This window comes from Sciurus vulgaris, assembly GCF_902686455.1.
Source record: "Sciurus vulgaris genome assembly, chromosome: 6".
NCBI lineage: Eukaryota > Metazoa > Chordata > Mammalia > Rodentia > Sciuridae > Sciurus > Sciurus vulgaris.
Genome location: NC_136466.1, coordinates 71,062,958 through 71,081,586, shown reverse-complemented (window position 1 = coordinate 71,081,586; position 18,629 = coordinate 71,062,958). Strand labels below are relative to the sequence as shown.

Sequence of the window (18,629 nt, the reverse complement as noted above, 5' to 3'; positions counted from 1 at the left end):
AATGGTACAGAGATTTTTGTGGTGATTTTAACTTCATTGAATTATTTCATTGAAATAGCATTTTATAGTTGAAAGGATTATGTCATGTCATTCCTCCATTACATAATGTTCCATTTTGATATCTCATAGTATTAACAACGTAACTTACATGAGAAATCATATATATTAAATGTGTAATTTATCTAGGTCAATGGACTTTTCCTTTGTAAATTCTTTATTTTAAACTAACAAATTCAAAAATATTTATTTTTCTGATTGTTTTCTTGTTGTTCTGCAATGGTTATAAAGTCACTTGTAACAAGAATACAATTAAATGTAAATAATAATCAGAACTGAAGGAAAAAAGACATGATATAGTTAACAATAATGCAAAAAAAAAAAAAGCAAAAAAAAAAGCAAAAAAAAAAAAAACCCAACAAAACAAAACAAAAAACAATAATGCATTAGGTATTTCAATATAGCCAGGAGAGAGGATTTTGAATGTTTCATCACGATGAAATGATGTATGTTTGAGGTAGTAGGTATGATAATTACCCTGGCTTGATTATTACACAATATATTCACAAATGAAAATATTGAATTTCACCCTCTAAATTTGTACAAGTATTTCATATCAATTTAAAAAATTAAAAGAGACATGAGAAAGCATATCCATATAGATAAAAGCATAGTATGCAGAACACAAAATCTGAAGAGTTATTACTAAACTTCAAATTTTTCTTTAAGGGTGAGGGGTGTAGCTTAGTGGCAGATTGATTGCCTAGCACACAAAAGGCCCTGACTTCTGCGGAAAACCCAGGTTCTAGTGCCACAGTATTTTTGAGTTTTCTAGCAGACCAAGTAACAAGGGAGGTTAGAAGTAAGATAATTTAAATTTTTATAATATATTTTAGATTTGATAATATTTTTGTATGAGGGACAATACCTTAAATAAACATTAAATTCTATTCATTAAATTCTAAACATTAAATTCCACCAGCCTCCTTAAGTGAACTCTCTTTTTATCTAAGTATTTAGATAAGTAAAAGAACAATTTTATAATTCTAAATGAATCATAGAAACAAGAATTTAAATTTGATGTTAGTCAAGAAATAAAGTGCCACTTCCACATATATTTCATTTCAATACGACTTAGAATCTGAACATTTCATAATAATCACTTTGGAATTATTTAGGAAAAAAATAATAAAATAATGTAAAACGTGAAAATTCTGTGGCGGTGGATGTAGTGTACAGTACTCACAATTTCAGGCACAAGGTGTCGCTCTTTACTTGAAAGAAAGGGTCCATTCATGGATTGGTCTGGTCAGGCACTCCTAAAAAACGACTCCATCATGTTGGATGCTACTATTAAAGGATCCTTTGAAACTTCTCAAAAATTCAGCAATATTTTTTTAACCTGAGTTGAAGTATCTGGTACAGTAAGTGTAAAAAAATCTTATTTCGGAAGTCAACTTTGTATGCAATGGTAGGTTTTCAGCGAAGGAGATTGGACACTCTGCGACTATTGCTCTCGCTTCTGCTTCTGGCAGCCTGGAAGGCTGGGAGTGGCCAGCTCCACTACTCCATCCCCGAAGAGGCTAAACATGGCACCTTCGTGGGACGCATTGCGCAGGACTTGGGGTTGGAACTGGAAGAGCTGGTGCCGCGTTTGTTCCGGGTGGAGTTCAAGGGCCGCGGGGACCTTCTGGAGGTAAATCTGCAGAATGGCATTTTGTTTGTGAATTCTCGGATTGACCGGGAGGAACTGTGCGGGCGGAGTGCGGAGTGTAGCATCCACCTGGAAGTGATCCTGGACAGGCCGCTGCAGGTGTTTCATGTGGAGGTGGAAGTGAAGGACATTAATGATAACCCGCCAATGTTCTCGCTCAGAGAACAAAGACTGCTGATTTATGAGTCTAAGCAACCAGACACGCGTTTTCCGCTAGAGGGAGCTTCTGATGCGGATATAAACGAGAATGCTCTATTGACCTACAGACTAAGTCAAAATGAGTATTTTTCTTTAGAATTACCAACAAATAGTAAGCAGACTAAAAGACTGTCACTTTTATTAAAGAAGTCACTGGATAGAGAGAAAACTCCGAAACTTAATTTGCTACTGACCGCCACAGACCGAGGGAAACCAGAACTCACAGGCACTCTTCTGCTCTTGGTCTCTGTCTTGGATGTTAATGACAATGATCCAGAGTTTGATCAATTAGAATATAAGGTGAGATTGGTGGAAAACACTGCTAAAGAAACTCTTGTGATAAAGTTAAATGCCACCGATCAAGATGAAGGAGTAAATGGGGAAGTAACATACTCCTTAATGTCAATTAAGCCCAATGGAAAACTCTTATTTACCCTAGATGAAAATAATGGAGAAGTGAGGGTCAATGGAAACTTAGATTATGAAGAAAATAAATTTTATGAAATTGAAGTGCAGGCCACAGATAAGGGGAATCCCCCAATGGCAGGTCACTGTACAGTCTGGGTAGAAATTGTAGACACTAACGATAATGCTCCTGAAGTCACTGTAACTTCCCTGTCCCTCCCAGTACGTGAGGACACTCAGCCAACCACAGTCATTGCGTTGATAAGCGTATCTGACCGAGACTCCGGTGTCAACGGCCAGGTGACTTGCTCTCTGACTCCTGATGTTCCCTTCAAGATCGTGTCCACCTTCAAAAACTATTATTCACTGGTGTTGGACAGTGATCTGGACCGAGAAAGAGTGTCAGTATACAATTTGGTGCTGACTGCACGAGACGGAGGTTCGCCTTCTCTGTGGACCATGGCCACTGTGTCAGTGGAGGTGGCCGACGTGAACGACAACGCACCTGTGTTCCCTCAGTCAGAGTATACCGTGTTCGTGAAGGAGAACAACCCGCCAGGCTGCCACATCTTCACTGTGTCGGCGAGAGATGCAGACGCGCATGAAAATGCGCTTGTATCCTACTCTCTGGTGGAGCAGCGGGTGGGCGAGCGTGCGTTGTCTAGCTTCGTGTCAGTGCACGCGGAGAGTGGCAAGGTGTATGCGCTGCAGCCTCTGGACCACGAGGAGATGGAGCTACTGCAGTTCCAGGTGAGCGCTCGCGACGCTGGCGTGCCGCCCCTGGGCAGCAACGTGACTTTGCAAGTGTTCGTCCTGGACGAAAATGACAACACGCCTGAGCTGCTGCCTCCTCCGGTAGGTGGCACAGTGAATGAGCTGGTATCACGGTCGGTGGGCACTGGCCACGTGGTGGGGAAGGTGCGCGCAGTGGATGCTGACTCTGGGTACAATGCGTGGCTGTCCTACGAGCTACTGCCAGCTGCAGGTAGCTCACACAGCCCGTTTCGTGTGGGGCTATACACAGGTGAGATCAGCACCACACGTGCCCTGGATGAGACAGATGCACCACATCAGTGCCTGCTGGTGCTGGTGAAAGACCACGGAGAACCGGTTCTGATGGCCACCGCCACAGTGCTGGTATCTCTGGTGGAGAGCAGTCAGGTGACAAAGGCCTTTTCACCGATGTCCGCCGGCATTGCCGGGCAGAAGGAGGCGCTGGTGGACGTCAACGTGTATCTGATTATAGCCATTTGCGCGGTGTCCAGTCTGCTGGTGCTCACACTGCTGCTGTACACAGTGCTGCGGTGCTCTGCTCCGTCCACGGAGAGTGTGTGTGGACCTGGGAAGGCCACGCTGGTGTGCTCCAGCGCTGTGGGGAGCTGGTCATACTCGCAGCAGAGGAGGCAGAGGGTGTGTTCTGGTGAGGACCCGCACAAGACCGACCTAATGGCCTTCAGCCCCAGTCTCCCACCTGGACTAGACAGAGAAGACGAAAAAGGAAGGCAGGAGGCAGAACCAAATCACCCCGTACACGTGAGTGTTCTAAAGATTCCATTTATTCAGAATGTCTGTATTAAATTATTTGAAATATTTATTCATGGAAATTTTTAAAATGAATACTCTGTATTTTGAATATTGTTTTAAAGAATAGTGTCTGTTAGTTAAATGTCAGATGATACATGTACTCATTCTTTTAAATATGAAAAATCAGGTTCCTTTAGCTAATGAATGTGCTGTTTCTTCTAATGTTCATTTAGAATACTGTTGGAAGAAGTTTTTCAAGAATGACTCTACTGTTGTCACTTGAGTACAAATAATCACAAATTTTTGTGGATCTAACTATAGCCTTTTATTTCTAAACACCAATGGTGTGAATCACCACTGTGGATTCTTTAAGTTTGCCAATCTTTTTCGTTTAACAGCATTTTGCCTTGGTATTTTCACATTATTGAATTAATTGGTTAGAAAAAGGCTTGTGTCAATGATTGAACCCCCTTCATTAAGTCTGATTTCCTTTTCTATAGAGCTAAGGATCCATCTTAAATGTATTATCCATTAAATAAATTTTAGTTTTGCCTATACTGCTGTGGCAAAACCTATTTTTATGTTATTTGCAGAAAAAAAATCCAGTCTTGCATTTTAATATGCTGGGAAATAATATCCTTCAATGGAAATAATATAATTGTACATTCTTTACTTTCTTTTGTGAGCTTGAAAAAGATTTATCTAGCACATTTTCAGGCAAAACTGACTAATTCAGGCTTTTAAAGTAAACTAGGCAAATAAAATTATTAAAATTATTCAAGCAAATCATACAAACTTGCTAAAGGCCTGCATATATGTTTATAATATCTGCAATATGTGCTTATGGGCATTGGTTCTATGTTTTTAAAATTTATCTAGAAAGGAAAAATTAACTCTATTAAAGTGAGTGAAACTGATAATTATCGTTGTATTCATTTCATTTTTTCCTTTTGCAATACTGGGGATTGAACCCAGGGTTGCTCTATCACTGAGCTACTTCCCCAACCCTGTTTATTTATTTATTTTCTTACTTATTTATTTAGGGACAGGGTCTTTCTAAGTTGCCAAGCCTGGACTCACACTTGGGATTCTCCTGCCTCTGTCACATGGATAACTGAGATTATAAGAATTTGCCACTGTACCTGGCTTATTTCACTTTTTAACTGCTGTGTCTTTAAATGTCTTATCTCTTAATGTTTATGAAAATTTCTTTGTATTATAATCACATAAGAAGAGTCTAGCAAAGATCACTTACAACAAGGTCATTCTTCTAGTTCTGTGACTTTTTAAAGTTATATCTATGGTGGTGGAATTCTTCAAGAATCAGACATGGCTGTTTTCCTTTAGTGTTACACATCATGTCATTGGCATAATATTCTAGAGGAATCCATGCTGGAGTTTATTCTTGGAACTTGGATCAGGAACTTTTGTACTTCAATATTAATTGACTAATAACATTCTTTAAGTATTAAAAGTAGATAAAAAGGTACAAAATATAAAATGTTTCAGACTCAAAAGTGATTAAATTACCATATTTGAAATTTTATAAATATAATAAATATAAATATTAGGGCATACATTATTACCCATTTCCAAATAAAGTTATTTGATTAAGTCAAGTTCATTTAAATTTACTTTTTAAAAGACATTGGAGAGATTTGATTATAGGTTAAATTTTTGTAAATCATTACTTCACATAAATAACTGGTGCACATTTCGGATAATTTCAAATTACCAGATATAATTTTCATAGCTTTAGTGTCATTCACATTTATTCTTACTGTCAGTGCTACATTCTTTGGTAAAATTATAATTTCACACTATTTTTTAGTTTAGGTAAGTACTAAGATAACAGATTTTATTATCTGGTCAATAATTTAATTATGTCCAAAAATGAGGACTACATGACACTATTTTTTCCTTAATGTACCTTAGTAATCAAGGTACATTAACATTTTTGAAAATGGAAAATAGAAAATGAAACTTGGTGGTGATGTAAAACAAATTAATTGGTTTCATTGCATAAAAATTAAAGTGGTTTTCGTCAATTAAGAGCCAGTTTTATAGTTATTTTATACTCGGGGGGTGGTTCTTGGTTATTTTTTCTGGTTATATAAAGGTCTCACACCTCACTTCCCTTTATTGTTATATGTTAGAGGATTGAAAACAAATTATGGGCTTAAAGGTTTTGGTTTGAATATTAATGAAGTTATAGAATCTATGTTTATTTGGTCACAGGCTCTTATTTGTTTTGTTTTTGAGATAATCTTGACATAATAAAAATTATGAAAGTTCTTTTGATTCTCCTTGAACCATAGTCACCATTCTGATTTTGTGAAAAGAAGTATATTCTGGGTAACTACTAACTGATCTGTAGGGAAAGATTTAGAGAGAAACCAACATGTTTGTTTTAAGTTCACATCCTTTTGCCTTTAGCTTGTGAGATTAAATGCCTCAAAACACTTCAAGAGATCTTTTGCATATTGGTCTACCATTGTCAGTTTAGAATATGGTGAAATTTGGAAGCTTTGACTCAAAATTTTATGTGAAAATGCTTTATTCCTTCCAGATAAATCTTTCTAGAACTTGTGCCCGTGTGTTGCTTTAACATACGATGGGAATAAGAACAAGTGTATGAAAAGCCATTACATATAAGCATCAATGAACCCCAAACAATAACATCCTCCATATTTATGGTGAATTACAATATTCACAAGATTTGTAAATAAAACAATTTATATGTGTGAAGTGTTGTTTAGCTCATAGAAATATTTTTGTTTCATTTCCTTTACTAGATGATGAAATTCTTAATATTTTCCTGAAGTCTTACAATAAAGTGCTTGTGAAGAATAAATCATGAAAACAGTGTGAATTGTAAGCCAAATAAGGTTAGGAGTGATGTAACTCTATTCCCCATAATAGTTAAAGGGTAGCTTCTTTTATATCATATTTTCAAAGATTATTTAATGATAATCTTTGAAGCAGAAAACATTTTCAAACTAAAAACAAGCATTTGTGTTTCATTGCTAATAACTTATAGATTAACTAAATAGGATCACTCATGAATGATCCATGAAAAGATCCGAAAGTTGAACAGAATTTAGAGTGACCAAGAAACTTCTGAGTTTTTTTTTGTATTTATATAATCAGTCACATGATGTCATTGTACACTCAAAAGGTGAAGAAGGAAAATTCTATCTCCACACCCAGTTATCAACCATTCACAGTGTATAATCAACTCCATATTGACTGGAATGCAGGACAAAACTTATTAAATATATACAGAAAAGGGTCATACAGATCTCATATAAGCTCTACTTTAAAGCGGATAGCCCCATATCCTAGGCCTTCACTATCTGCAATGATGTTTATTTGGAGTGGAGGGCTGGGTTCCTTGCAATTGCTGCTCTCAATTTTACTCCTGGCAACCAGGGAAGGGGGAAGCTGTCAGCTCAACTACTTAGTCATGGAGGAGGCCAAGCGCTGCGCCTTTGTGGGCCATATCGCTCAGGATCTGAGACTGGAAGCTGGCCGAGCTGGTGTCACACCTGTTTTGGTTGGCGGCAGGGACCTCAGGGAACTTCTGGAGGTAAATCTGCAGAATGGCGTTTTGTTTGTGAATTCTCGGATCTACCTCGACCGGTAGAAGCTGTGCGGGAGGAGTGTGGAGTGTAGCATCCAGCTAGAAGTGATCGTGGACAGGCCGCTGCAGGTTTTCCATGTGGAGGTGGAAGTGAAGGACATCAATGACAATCCACCAGTGTTCAGAGAAAGACCACAGAAGGTACTTATTTCTGAATCTCCGCCTCTGGACACACAATTTCCTTTAGAGGGCGCTTCTGATGCAAATATTGGCATAAACTCTCTTCTGACCTATATCCTAAGTTCAAATGAGCATTTTGCACTTAAAATAATAACAAAAAAAGATAAAAGCATATTGCCTATGTTAATTCTTCAGAAGTTATTGGACAGAGAGGAAACGCCAGAACTTAATTTATTGCTGATCGTCATTGATGGCGGTAAACTGGAACTAACAGGATCTGATTCAAATAACCATCCTGGATGTGAATGACAATGCCCCAGGGTTTGATAAGCCTGTTTATAAAGTAATGTTGTTGGAAAATGTCCAAAACAACTCTAGAATAATTCAACTAAATGCTTCTGATCTAGACGAAGGCCTGAATAGGGAAATTTCCTATGGATTCAGAATGATTTTTTCCAGTGAGAAATGTATGTTTTCAATTAATCCAGACACAGGTGAAATTATAATTCATGGGGAACTGGATTTTGAAGAGAGTAATGCTTATGGAATTCAGGTTAATGCCATTGATAAAGGGATTACTTCCATGGCAGGTCACTGCATGGTCCTGGTGGAGGTTCTGGACCTGAATGACATCCCTGAGATAATGGTTATTTCACTGTCACTCCCTGTGCAAGAGTGCGCCCAGGTCAGCACTGATCAACGTGACTGACCATGACTTTGGGACCAATGGACAGGTCACCTCCTCCTTGTCGCCCTACATCCCCTTCAATCTGGTGTCTACCTTCAAAAATTACTATTCTCTGGTGCTGGACAGCGCCCTGGACCGTGAGGCCATAAATGACTATAAAGTAGTGATTACTGCAAGGGAGGAGGGCTCACCTTCGCTGTGGGCTACCACCAGAGTGTTCATGGAGGTGACTGATTGTGAATGACAATGCTCCGACTTTTGTGCAACCCAGTAGACGGTGTTCGTGAAGGAGAAAAACCCGCCAGGCTGCCGTATTTTCCTGGTGTCTGCACAGGACGCGGATGTGCGGGAGAACGCGCCTGTATCCTACTCTTTGTGGAGCGGCGGGTGGGCGAGCGTGCGTTGTCCAGCTACGTGTCTGTGCATGCGGAGAGTGGCAAGGTGTAAGCGCTGCAGCCTCTGGACCACGAGGAGCTGGAGCTGTTGCAGTTCCAGGCGAGCGCACGCGACGCTGGCGTGCCGCCCTTGGGCAGCAACGTGAAGTTGCAGGATTAGTGTTGGGTGAAAATGACAATGCTCCCTCACTGCTGAGGTCAGGGGCGGGCATCTCAGGTGGCACAGTGAACCCTCTTGTGCCGCAGTCGGTGGGCTCTTGCTACGTGATAGCGAAGGTGCGTGCGGTGGACCCTGACTCAGGCTACAATGCGTGGCTGTCGTATGAGCTGCTGCCGGTGACTGGTGTCGCTCACAGCCTGTTCCGCGTGGGGCAGTACACTGGCGAGATCAGCATGATGCGCCCCCTGGACGAGGCAGATGCGCCTCACCAGCGCCTGTCGGTGCTAGTGAAGGACAATGGCTAGTCCGCAGTGACGACAACTACCATCGTGCTGGTGTCTCTGGTGGAGAACAGACAGGGGCCAAAGGCCCCTTGGCAGGGAACGACAGGCACTGCAGACTCAAAGAAGGCTCTGGTGGATGTCAGTGTGTACCTAATCATTGCCATCTGCGTGGTATCTAGCCTCTTGGTGCTCACGCTTCTACTGTACATCGCCCTGCGGTGCTCTGTAGTGCCCACCCATTGTGCATGCCGGCTTGGGCAGTCCACAAAGATGTGCTTTAGCGAGGTGGGGTGGTACTCGCCGCAGAGGCAGCAGGGAGTGTGTTCTGGAGAGGATCCACACAAGACAGATCTCTGGGCCTTCAACCCTAGTCTTCAACCGTCTCAAGAAGATTGTTTAAGTTCTTTGAGGAAGTAAGTCATTGATATCATTTACGTATATGTTTCTCTGTAATAACTTGATTTTGGGTCATAACCATATCCTCTTTTTCTTATTTTTTTTCTTAATAATGGTATTCTTTATAATGGTATTCTTTAAACCATGGAATGTCTCCTGTTCTCTGGTTTGGTCATTCTTTTTTTATTAAGCTTAAACCACTTATTACTTGTTTACTTTTGTTTTGCAAAATTTTCATGAATTTTCACATTCTAACATTGGAAGATAATGGAAGTCCTACTGAAGTTCATAGATAGTACTGAAGTTTAAAAGTAATAAGGTATTTTTATAAATTATCAAAAATCTATAGCAAGTGACCTGATAATTAAAAGATTCTCAGCTGAAACACTTTCCTTCTATTTTTCATTTCTACATTCAGAAACCTCATATATCTTTACCTGTTTTTGAAAACAATGTACTTAATTAGCAATTATTTCAACATAAGAGAATATGAAGAAATATAGAAAGAGGAATAATGAAGTTTTCTATACAATTTGCATTGCTTATTTTGCTTATGCTGACCTTAATGAACTCTAAATGAGAGAAGCTCATGTGTTCCAAATTCTGAGGTTAACTAACATACAAAAATTTCATAATTATATGTCACTTTCTTTATTCCAGATCAGTAAATATGAACTTTGTATAGACTTGTGTTTAATTCTTTAGTTTTGGTTTGAAAATTTGATTATATTATAAGCAATTTTGATAGATGTAAATACCAATAAAGGTAGAAAAACTTTTGACTCTACGTGTGTAGTATTCATCTCAAGCTAAAAGTCACAATCTTTGTCTTGGTCATTCTTATTTTGAATATCCATGAATTATCCAACATTACTTTAATGAATGAGTTACATAGACATAATGGAGGCTATAGATCACCACACTTAAACATTTATTTTCTCTCCTTTTTCTTGCTATCTATGATTGATTATCATTGAAAATAATAGTATGTTAGATTAAAAACTGACCAGGTGTTTGATAACTCAAATTTATTTTTTAATTTGGTCATAAGTTTAGGATTTCAGGCAAATTACAAAAATAGAATAAAAGAGTTCCTAGATTCATTAAACTTGATTCCTTAATTTTTCCTTATGTACTAGGGCCATTAAAATAGCCTCCTTGAGCCTCATTCTAATTTTTCTGGAGGCTTAAATTATGACAATAGAAATGAATCAAAAGAACCATATACAGAAACTGGGAATATAAGATGTATCCAACATTACTTTAATGAATGAGTTACATAGACATAATGGAGGACATAGATAATCACACCTAAAAATTTCCTTTCTCTCCTTTGTTGTGGAGGGTTTGCCTAGCATGTGCCAGGTTCTAGCATGTGCAAGTTCCATTGCCAGTAGAGGAAGGGGGAGGAAAGAACCATGTATAAGGGTAGCAAGGTAGAAGAAGCAGCCAGATGAAGGTGACTCAATAGAAATGATGAGAAAGATAAAAGTTGAAGAATAGGGGCTGTGGAGATAGCTCAGGTGGTAGAGTGCTTGCCTTGCAAGCACAAGGCCCTGGGTTCAGTCCCCAGCCCCCCCCCCCCCCACACACACAAAAGTTGAAGAATAACACCCCTCCCTTTTTTTTAGTTTGGGCAACAGGGAGGATGTGATTGACCTAATGCAAGATGCAAAACAGAATTAGAAAAACAGTTCATACGTGTTTGTGCATGTAAAGTATGGAGAGGAACATTTAAGAAAATGTTATTTTTGAGGTTTCAAGAGAACACTACTGTGGCTGGAAGTATGGGTCTAAAATTCAAAGGAGATTTTAGAATGAACACCTGAGGGAAAAATATAAATCCTTGAAAGGATAAAATCACCAAGAAAGAGACTGAAGCATTTTTTGAAAAAAGTGTTTTAGTAAAGAATTTAGGTGGGTAGTTGTGTTAGTTCCTGGAGCTTTTATAAGAAACGACTGCAAAAATCTAACTACTCACAGTTTTGGAGATCACAAGTCCAAAAACAAGGTGTTGGCATATTCCCTCTGGAAGTTCTCAGGAAAAATCTGTTCTTTGCTTCTTTAAGTTTCTCATGAGTGGTGTCACTCTTTGGCATGTGGCTGCACCATTCCAATCTCTGCCTTCATGGTCACATACCTGCTTCCTCCTCATGTCTTCTCTGTGTTTGTTTCAGAGGGGTACACGTGATTGCACTTAGGGCCTACCTGAATAGTCCAAGATAAATATCTCCTTTCAAGATACCTAATTTAATCACATCGTTTGCCTATAAAATAGTATTCAAAAGTTCTGAGTCTTAAGATGTGAGTATATCTTTTTAAGGAACCACCATTCAAGCTACTATAGTAGGCCTTAAATCACAGGGAAAATAGATGGCTAGCTGAGATCAAACAGGAAGTGCAACATATCAACTAAAAGTTAGAAATTAGAGGTGAAGGGAAGGAGGTATACAAAAGGGTTTTTTCCAGAAGTAGTGTGTTTAAATAAATAAATAAATATATACACATTTATTTATACATAAGGACATATGTTTTTATAAAAACAATACACAAATTTATTTATATGTTTATGCATATTTTAATTAGAGATATTTCAGCATCTTTTTTTGTGTGAAGGAAAGAATTAAGTAAAGAAGGTGATACCAAAGACAAAACAGGCAGTAAGGGAATGAAGTGAAGAGTAAAAAAAATTAAGGAGAGAAGAATGGAAAATATTTTTTTCAGATTATAGGTTTGGCATAAAAAGTGGGGACAGTTTTTTTCCTGTGGACTAGTAGGGAGTGAAAAGTAGAGAACACAAATAAAATTGCTGATATGAGAAGAGAGCAGTGAGTTTGTTCTCCTGATGGGAAAAGCATCCAAAAGTCAAGTGGTAGGAATGAGTTTGAGAATTTGTGAAAATAGGGGAGACAATATAAAAGAATTTCTGAAGGCCAATAGGAAGAGTTTACTAATTAGCTTGAGGTCCATTGAGGTAAATGTGTAAGTAAACTTCTAGACAATATAGTCATCATCATTAAATAACCACTTTATACTGAGGTCAATAAGAAGGATACAGAAAATGATTAGTTAGATTAACTGTGTATTGGATGCTGAAGAATCTTAGTGAAGGGCTGGGGTTGTGGCTCAGTGGTTGAGTGCTTGCCTAGCATGTGTGAGGCACTGGGTTCAATTCTAGCACTGCATATAAATAAATAAATAAAACAGAGGTCCATCAACATCTAAAATTATATTAAAAAGGGAATGTTAGAGGAGTAAGATAAATAGGTGACTGATCTTAGGGTATATGGAAGAACATATTTTAAATGGTAGACTGAATTCTAGTTTATGTGGAGAAGTTTGTGAAGCAATGGAGGGCCAAATAGACAAGAAGCATTAGAATGAATCATGGGATTTTCCCATTATGAGAATAAAGTATGTTAGTAGAAGTAATGGAGCAGGAAAGGGTGATGAGGGCAGATGAATACCAAATACTCTATACAAAATTTAAGAAGAGAACAGAGGTATAGAAATCAACCCAGCTGTCATGTCCTACAGAGTTGTGCACAGGATTGGAAAGATATTTATTGGAGGTATTATGTATTTTTCATTGTGTTTTTTGGCCAGAACCTGGTAGTGATAGCAATGGATAAAAGATTCCCTTCTTTTCCTTGCTGAAGTTGTGTTAACATCTTTGTCTTGCTGTTGTTACTTACTTGAAAAATCGCAGTCAATGTAAATGGTAGTAAGGCTTTTCCTAGTGATAATGAAATGAGATTAGAAGGAAAAAGGAGAAAGAAGTTAAGTCTATTTGTTGTAGTTTAAACTCTATTAAATATATAGGATGTTGGTTCTTGGCATGTTTTTGACAAAGAAAACTTAAAACTTCAAAGCATTATTGTATGAAAACGGGTGACATTACTGTGTATTTATGCACACATATAAGCTCACACACATTTGACTAAACACTCTCAAATACAAATATTTTACCTACACTTCACAGTCATTTATGGCAAATTAATTCAAAATCTGATGTCTGGCTTACCAATATCTTCCACATTCATATGTTTTTTTTTTCTTATATGATTGTTATATTTCCATTTGGAGCCATTGGCCATTGTGTGAGAAGGTCTTAAAAAATATTACAGGAAAATGAAATTACCACCAAAGCCTACAGGACTATGGGAACTAGAGAGCCATTGTTCTCAAACGAATGTATAATATTCTTCCTTCCATAACCTTCCATGGAGGTTTTACACAGGAAATAAATTTGTGGAAAAGTGGAACATATCAACCAATTGTCAAATAATATCCAATTCTGAGCAGCATACAGTGATTTACTGTTTCTGTAAAGGTAATCTTAAATTTAAACATTTAATCTTAAATTACATATTTGCAGTGAAAAAGTTGGGAAATGCAAGGAATGATGCCCCACATCAATGGAAAATACGAAGTGAGTCATTCTTACACTTACACTTTCATGCGCATGGTGTCGCTCTTTACTGAGAATGTTTCTACGAAGAAAGGCACCGTATCTTCCTCCAGAAAATTCGCCAGGTAGTAGGAAATCCGTTGCGAATTCTCCAGCACTAGGAGATCATAAAACTGGTCCTTGAAAGGAAGTTTCATGTAAGGCATTCTATATACTGAAGATATCTACGAATCCTTATGCGTGTATCATGCTGTTTTCCTTGCAAAGAGACCCAGAAGCCAGGTACCTTCTGTTCTCGTTTCTGCTCCTCACAGCCTGGGAGGCCGGGAGCGGTCAGCTCCATTACTCGGTCCTGGAGGAGGCAAAACACGGCACTTTTGTGGGCCGCATCGCTCAGGACCTGGGGCTGGAGATAACAGAATTGGTGCCACGCCTGTTCCGGGTGGCGTCCAAGGACCGCGGGGACCTTCTGGAGGTAAATCTGCAGAATGGCATTTTGTTTGTGAATTCTCGAATCGACCGGGAGGAGCTATGCGGGCGGAGCGCTGAGTGTAACATCCACTTGGAGGTGATCGTGGACAGGCCATTGCAGGTTTTCCATGTAGAGGTGGAGGTTAAAGATATTAATGACAACCCGCCAGTGTTCCCTGAAAATAACAAAAGTATAATGATTGCAGAATCTAGACCTCCTGAAACTAGATTTCCACTAGATGGCGCATCGGATGCGGATATTGGCGCAAACTCGGTCTTGACTTACCGACTGGATCCCAACGATTATTTCACTTTGGATACGCAAAACAATCGTGAAAAAATGTCTTCGTTATCACTTGTGTTAAGGAAAACGTTAGACAGAGAGGAAATTCAGGAACATAGTTTATTACTGACAGCCAGTGATGGAGGTAAACCCGAGTTGACAGGCACAGTTCAACTGTTGATCACAATTTTGGATGTAAATGACAATGCTCCAGAATTCGATCAATTCGTTTATAAAGTTAGAGTGTTAGAGAACGCACTTAATGGAACACTCCTGATTAAACTAAATGCCACAGACCCTGATGATGGTACAAATGGAGATATAGTCTACTCTTTTAGAAGGCCTGCATCTCCCTCAGTGGTGTACGCATTTGACATAAATCCCAACGATGGAGAAATTAGGACAAAAGGTAAACTGGATTTTGAAGAAAAGAAATTGTATGAAATATCCGTGGAGGCAGTTGACAAAGGGAATATTCCAATGACGGGTCACTGTACCCTTTTTGTGGAAGTACTAGATATAAATGATAATGCCCCAGAGGTAACCATCACCACTCTATCACTTCCCATCAGAGAAGATACGCAGCCTAGTGCTGTCATCGCCCTGATCAGCGTGTCTGACCGTGACTCTGGTGCCAACGGACAAGTCACCTGCTTTCTGACACCTCATGTCCCCTTCAAGCTGGTACCCACTTTCAAGAATTATTATTCGCTGGTGCTGGACAGTGCTCTGGATCGCGAGAGCATATCTGACTATAAACTGGTAGTGACAGCGCGTGATGGGGGCTTGCCTTCGCTGTGGGCCACGGCCAGCGTGTCCGTGGACGTAGCCGACGTGAATGACAACGCACCTGCTTTCACGCAGAACGAATACACAGTGTTCGTGAAGGAGAACAACCCACCGGGATTTCACATCTTCACGGTTTCGGCGCGGGACGCAGATGTGCAGGAGAACGCGCTGGTGTCCTACTCTCTGGTGGAGCGGCGTGTGGGCGAGCGTGCGCTGTCGAGCTACGTGTCAGTGCACGCGGAGAGCGGCAAGGTGTATGCGCTGCAGCCTCTGGACCACGAAGAGCTGGAACTGCTGCAGTTCCAGGTGAGCGCGCGCGACGCTGGTGTGCCCTCCCTGAGCAGCAACGTGACGCTGCAGGTGTTTGTGTTGGATGAGAATGACAACGCTCCCACGCTGCTGCCTCCTCGGGCAGGTGGCTCCATGACCGAGCTGGTGCCGCTGTCAGTAGATGTGGGTCAAGTGGTGGCAAAGGTGCGCGCAGTGGATGCGGACTCGGGCTACAATGCGTGGTTGTCTTATGAGTTGCAGACGCTGGCAGGCAGCGTGCGCAGCCCGTTCCGCGTGGGGTTGTACACTGGAGAGATCAGTATCACGCGCGCACTGGACGAGGCGGACGCGCCACGCCAGCGACTGTTGGTGCTGGTGAAGGACCACGGCGAACCGGTGCTGACCGCCACCGCCACCGTGCTGGTGTCTTTGGTAGAGAGTGGCCAGGCACCAAAGGCCTCTTCCCGGTTGTCCACGGGCGCCTCAGGCCCAGAGGTGGCGCTGGTGGATGTCAACGTGTACCTGATCATCGCGATCTGCGCGGTGTCCAGCCTGTTGGTGCTCACGCTGGTGCTGTACACTGCGCTGAGGTGCTCGGCGGCGCCCCCGGAGAGCACGTGCGGGCCTGGGAAGCCCACGCTGGTGTGTTCCAGTGCGGTGGGGAGCTGGTCTTACTCGCAACAGAGGCGACAGAGGGTGTGCTCTGGGGAGGGCCCACCCAAGACCGACCTAATGGTCTTCAGCCCGGGTCTTCCTCCGGTTCTGGGTTCTGCAGAGGAAACTTGCCCTGGAGAAGGGCAGGCAGAGCTCTTGAAAGCGGTAAGCTTCTATTTTAAAGAATAGACTTTTTTTTTTTTTTTTTTTTTTTTTTAAACACCATATTTACTTTTTATTTTCTGGTTGAAGAATTTAATGTATATCCTGGACAATCTGATATTTTTTGTTCCCTATATTCATACATCTTAAAGAATAATCAACTAAATCTTTTAGCCTTCCTGACAGTTGTTCATTTAAGATATCTTTAATCCCAGTTTTGAGATTGTTTCCTAGGTTAATTTTAATTTCCCTGCTCTTTATCATCCTTAACAATTTGGTTATTAACATTTAGGTTGGATTATTCTTCATAGTGAAACCTGAATTTAGCACAAGAAAGTATCCAAAACTGAAATAATTTGGTTTTGTTGTCCTCTTAATAGTTTTCTGTGTTTATTGTGTATTCGTCATTTACAAAAATCCCACGTTTGAGAACTTAAACATTTAACAAAATATTGTTTCAATGAGACTAATAAATATTTTAAATTTTTGAATCTTATTTAATTTATGCCCACATACATATATATTTTAAAGCACTTCATAATTTTTCACAGAAATGCCTCTTTTTACAATGCATTCTTTCTTTCTTTAAATCATTTCTTTTGGCAGGTCATTCCTTTGTTGTCTTCTAGGAACATCAGTGTTCCCCTCTCAGGTATCCCATAACAAGCACCTGGTGATTTTCCTTTCTCATTTTTATTTGTACCCAGATAATTACTCATACATTTACATGCAAGTAGTGAGATTTTGTTATTGTTTTCTTTAAAAAATTTAACATATGCATTTTAGATCTCTTTGTTACAAGTACTTTTGGGAAATCTTTGCAGATGTGATACTATTATTTGCTGTGTGGTAATATATAGTGTGGACATATCACTATATGTCCCGCCCGTGGACAACCGGGAAGAGGCCTTTGGTGCCTGGCCACTCATCCCTTAGGGATGAGCAAACACTTTATATTTAGTGTCTTTTTACAAAGAACATGTTGTACTATCATTTTATGTACTTCCTAAAAACTGATACTATTATTTGTGTGAATTTGATTCTCAGTGGAATTGATGCACCAAGGAGTATCAATAATTTTAATTTTAAAGTATCTCGATAGATGATTTTCCAAAAATTTTGTAGTACTTGAAATTTCCACCAACCTGTTAAGAGCATTCTTTGTATCTTATCTCCAGAAGCAGTAGAGGACTTTCTTTCTGCTGCTGTGATCTCTATGAAATATTTGTTATTTTAATTTTAAATTCCTATATATCACCAGTGGAATTGAGCATATCATATTATTTTGTTTTGGACTTTATATTCTTTGATTCATCAACAAAACTCTTTGCCCATTTTCACATATGAAAAAAATGTGGTCCCTAATTTGGGAAAATTCTTTGTATAACATAAATATTACCTGTTTTATCTACTAAGTTCATCACAAATGTACTTTCCTCCAATGTTATTTCTATTGATTTGTTTATAGTATATTTTGCAACATAAAATTGTTTAAATATTTTTGGGGGAGGTAGTGGGGATTTAACTCAGGGGCACTCAATCACTGAGCTGCATTCCCAGCCCTATTTTTTATTTTATTTAGGGTCAGGGTTTCTCTAAGTTGCTTAGTGCCTCACTTTTGCTGAGGCTGGCTTTGAACTTGAGATCCTTCTGCCTCAGCCTTCTGAACCACCTTGCTTGGCTTGTGTTTAAAATTTATTTAGTTAAACATGTCTAATTTTTATTTTGTGCATTTTAAAGTTTACAGGTTAGTTTGAAAAGTATTTTGAACCCCAATTCATGGGACTAGGGATATGACTCAATGGTAGAACACATGCCTATCTCCAGTACCACAAAAAATATAATTCATTAACTAAATTTATTTAATAAACACATATTCAGTGTTCTCTGTGTACCAGGGGTTTTACAGGATAGGAATTTGGCAGCAAAATTTAATCTTCTTCATGTAAATACAAATTTTTAGATTGGTGACATTTTCTTTTTGCTTGAAAATTTTCTTTACTATTTCTTGTAGTTCATGTGTTCTGGTATTCACTCAAATTTGTAAGAAATTTTATTGCACTTT

At 39.4% G+C, this 18,629-nt stretch overlaps 2 protein-coding genes across 2 annotated transcripts in view; both read left to right on the top strand.

Moving 5' to 3' along the window:
- Window positions 1-18,629, top strand: part of LOC306664320 (uncharacterized protein) — a 241,121-nt gene that overhangs the window by 56,897 nt on the left and 165,595 nt on the right. The gene's annotated exons all lie outside the window — the stretch shown is intronic.
- Window positions 1,375-14,185, top strand: LOC306663809 (protocadherin alpha-11-like). The gene is made up of 2 exons (XM_079144385.1): window positions 1,375-3,847; window positions 13,903-14,185. Exons 1-2 carry the CDS (start codon window positions 1,466-1,468, stop codon window positions 13,903-13,905), a joined length of 2,385 nt encoding a protein of 794 aa, XP_079000511.1. The 5' UTR covers window positions 1,375-1,465; the 3' UTR covers window positions 13,906-14,185.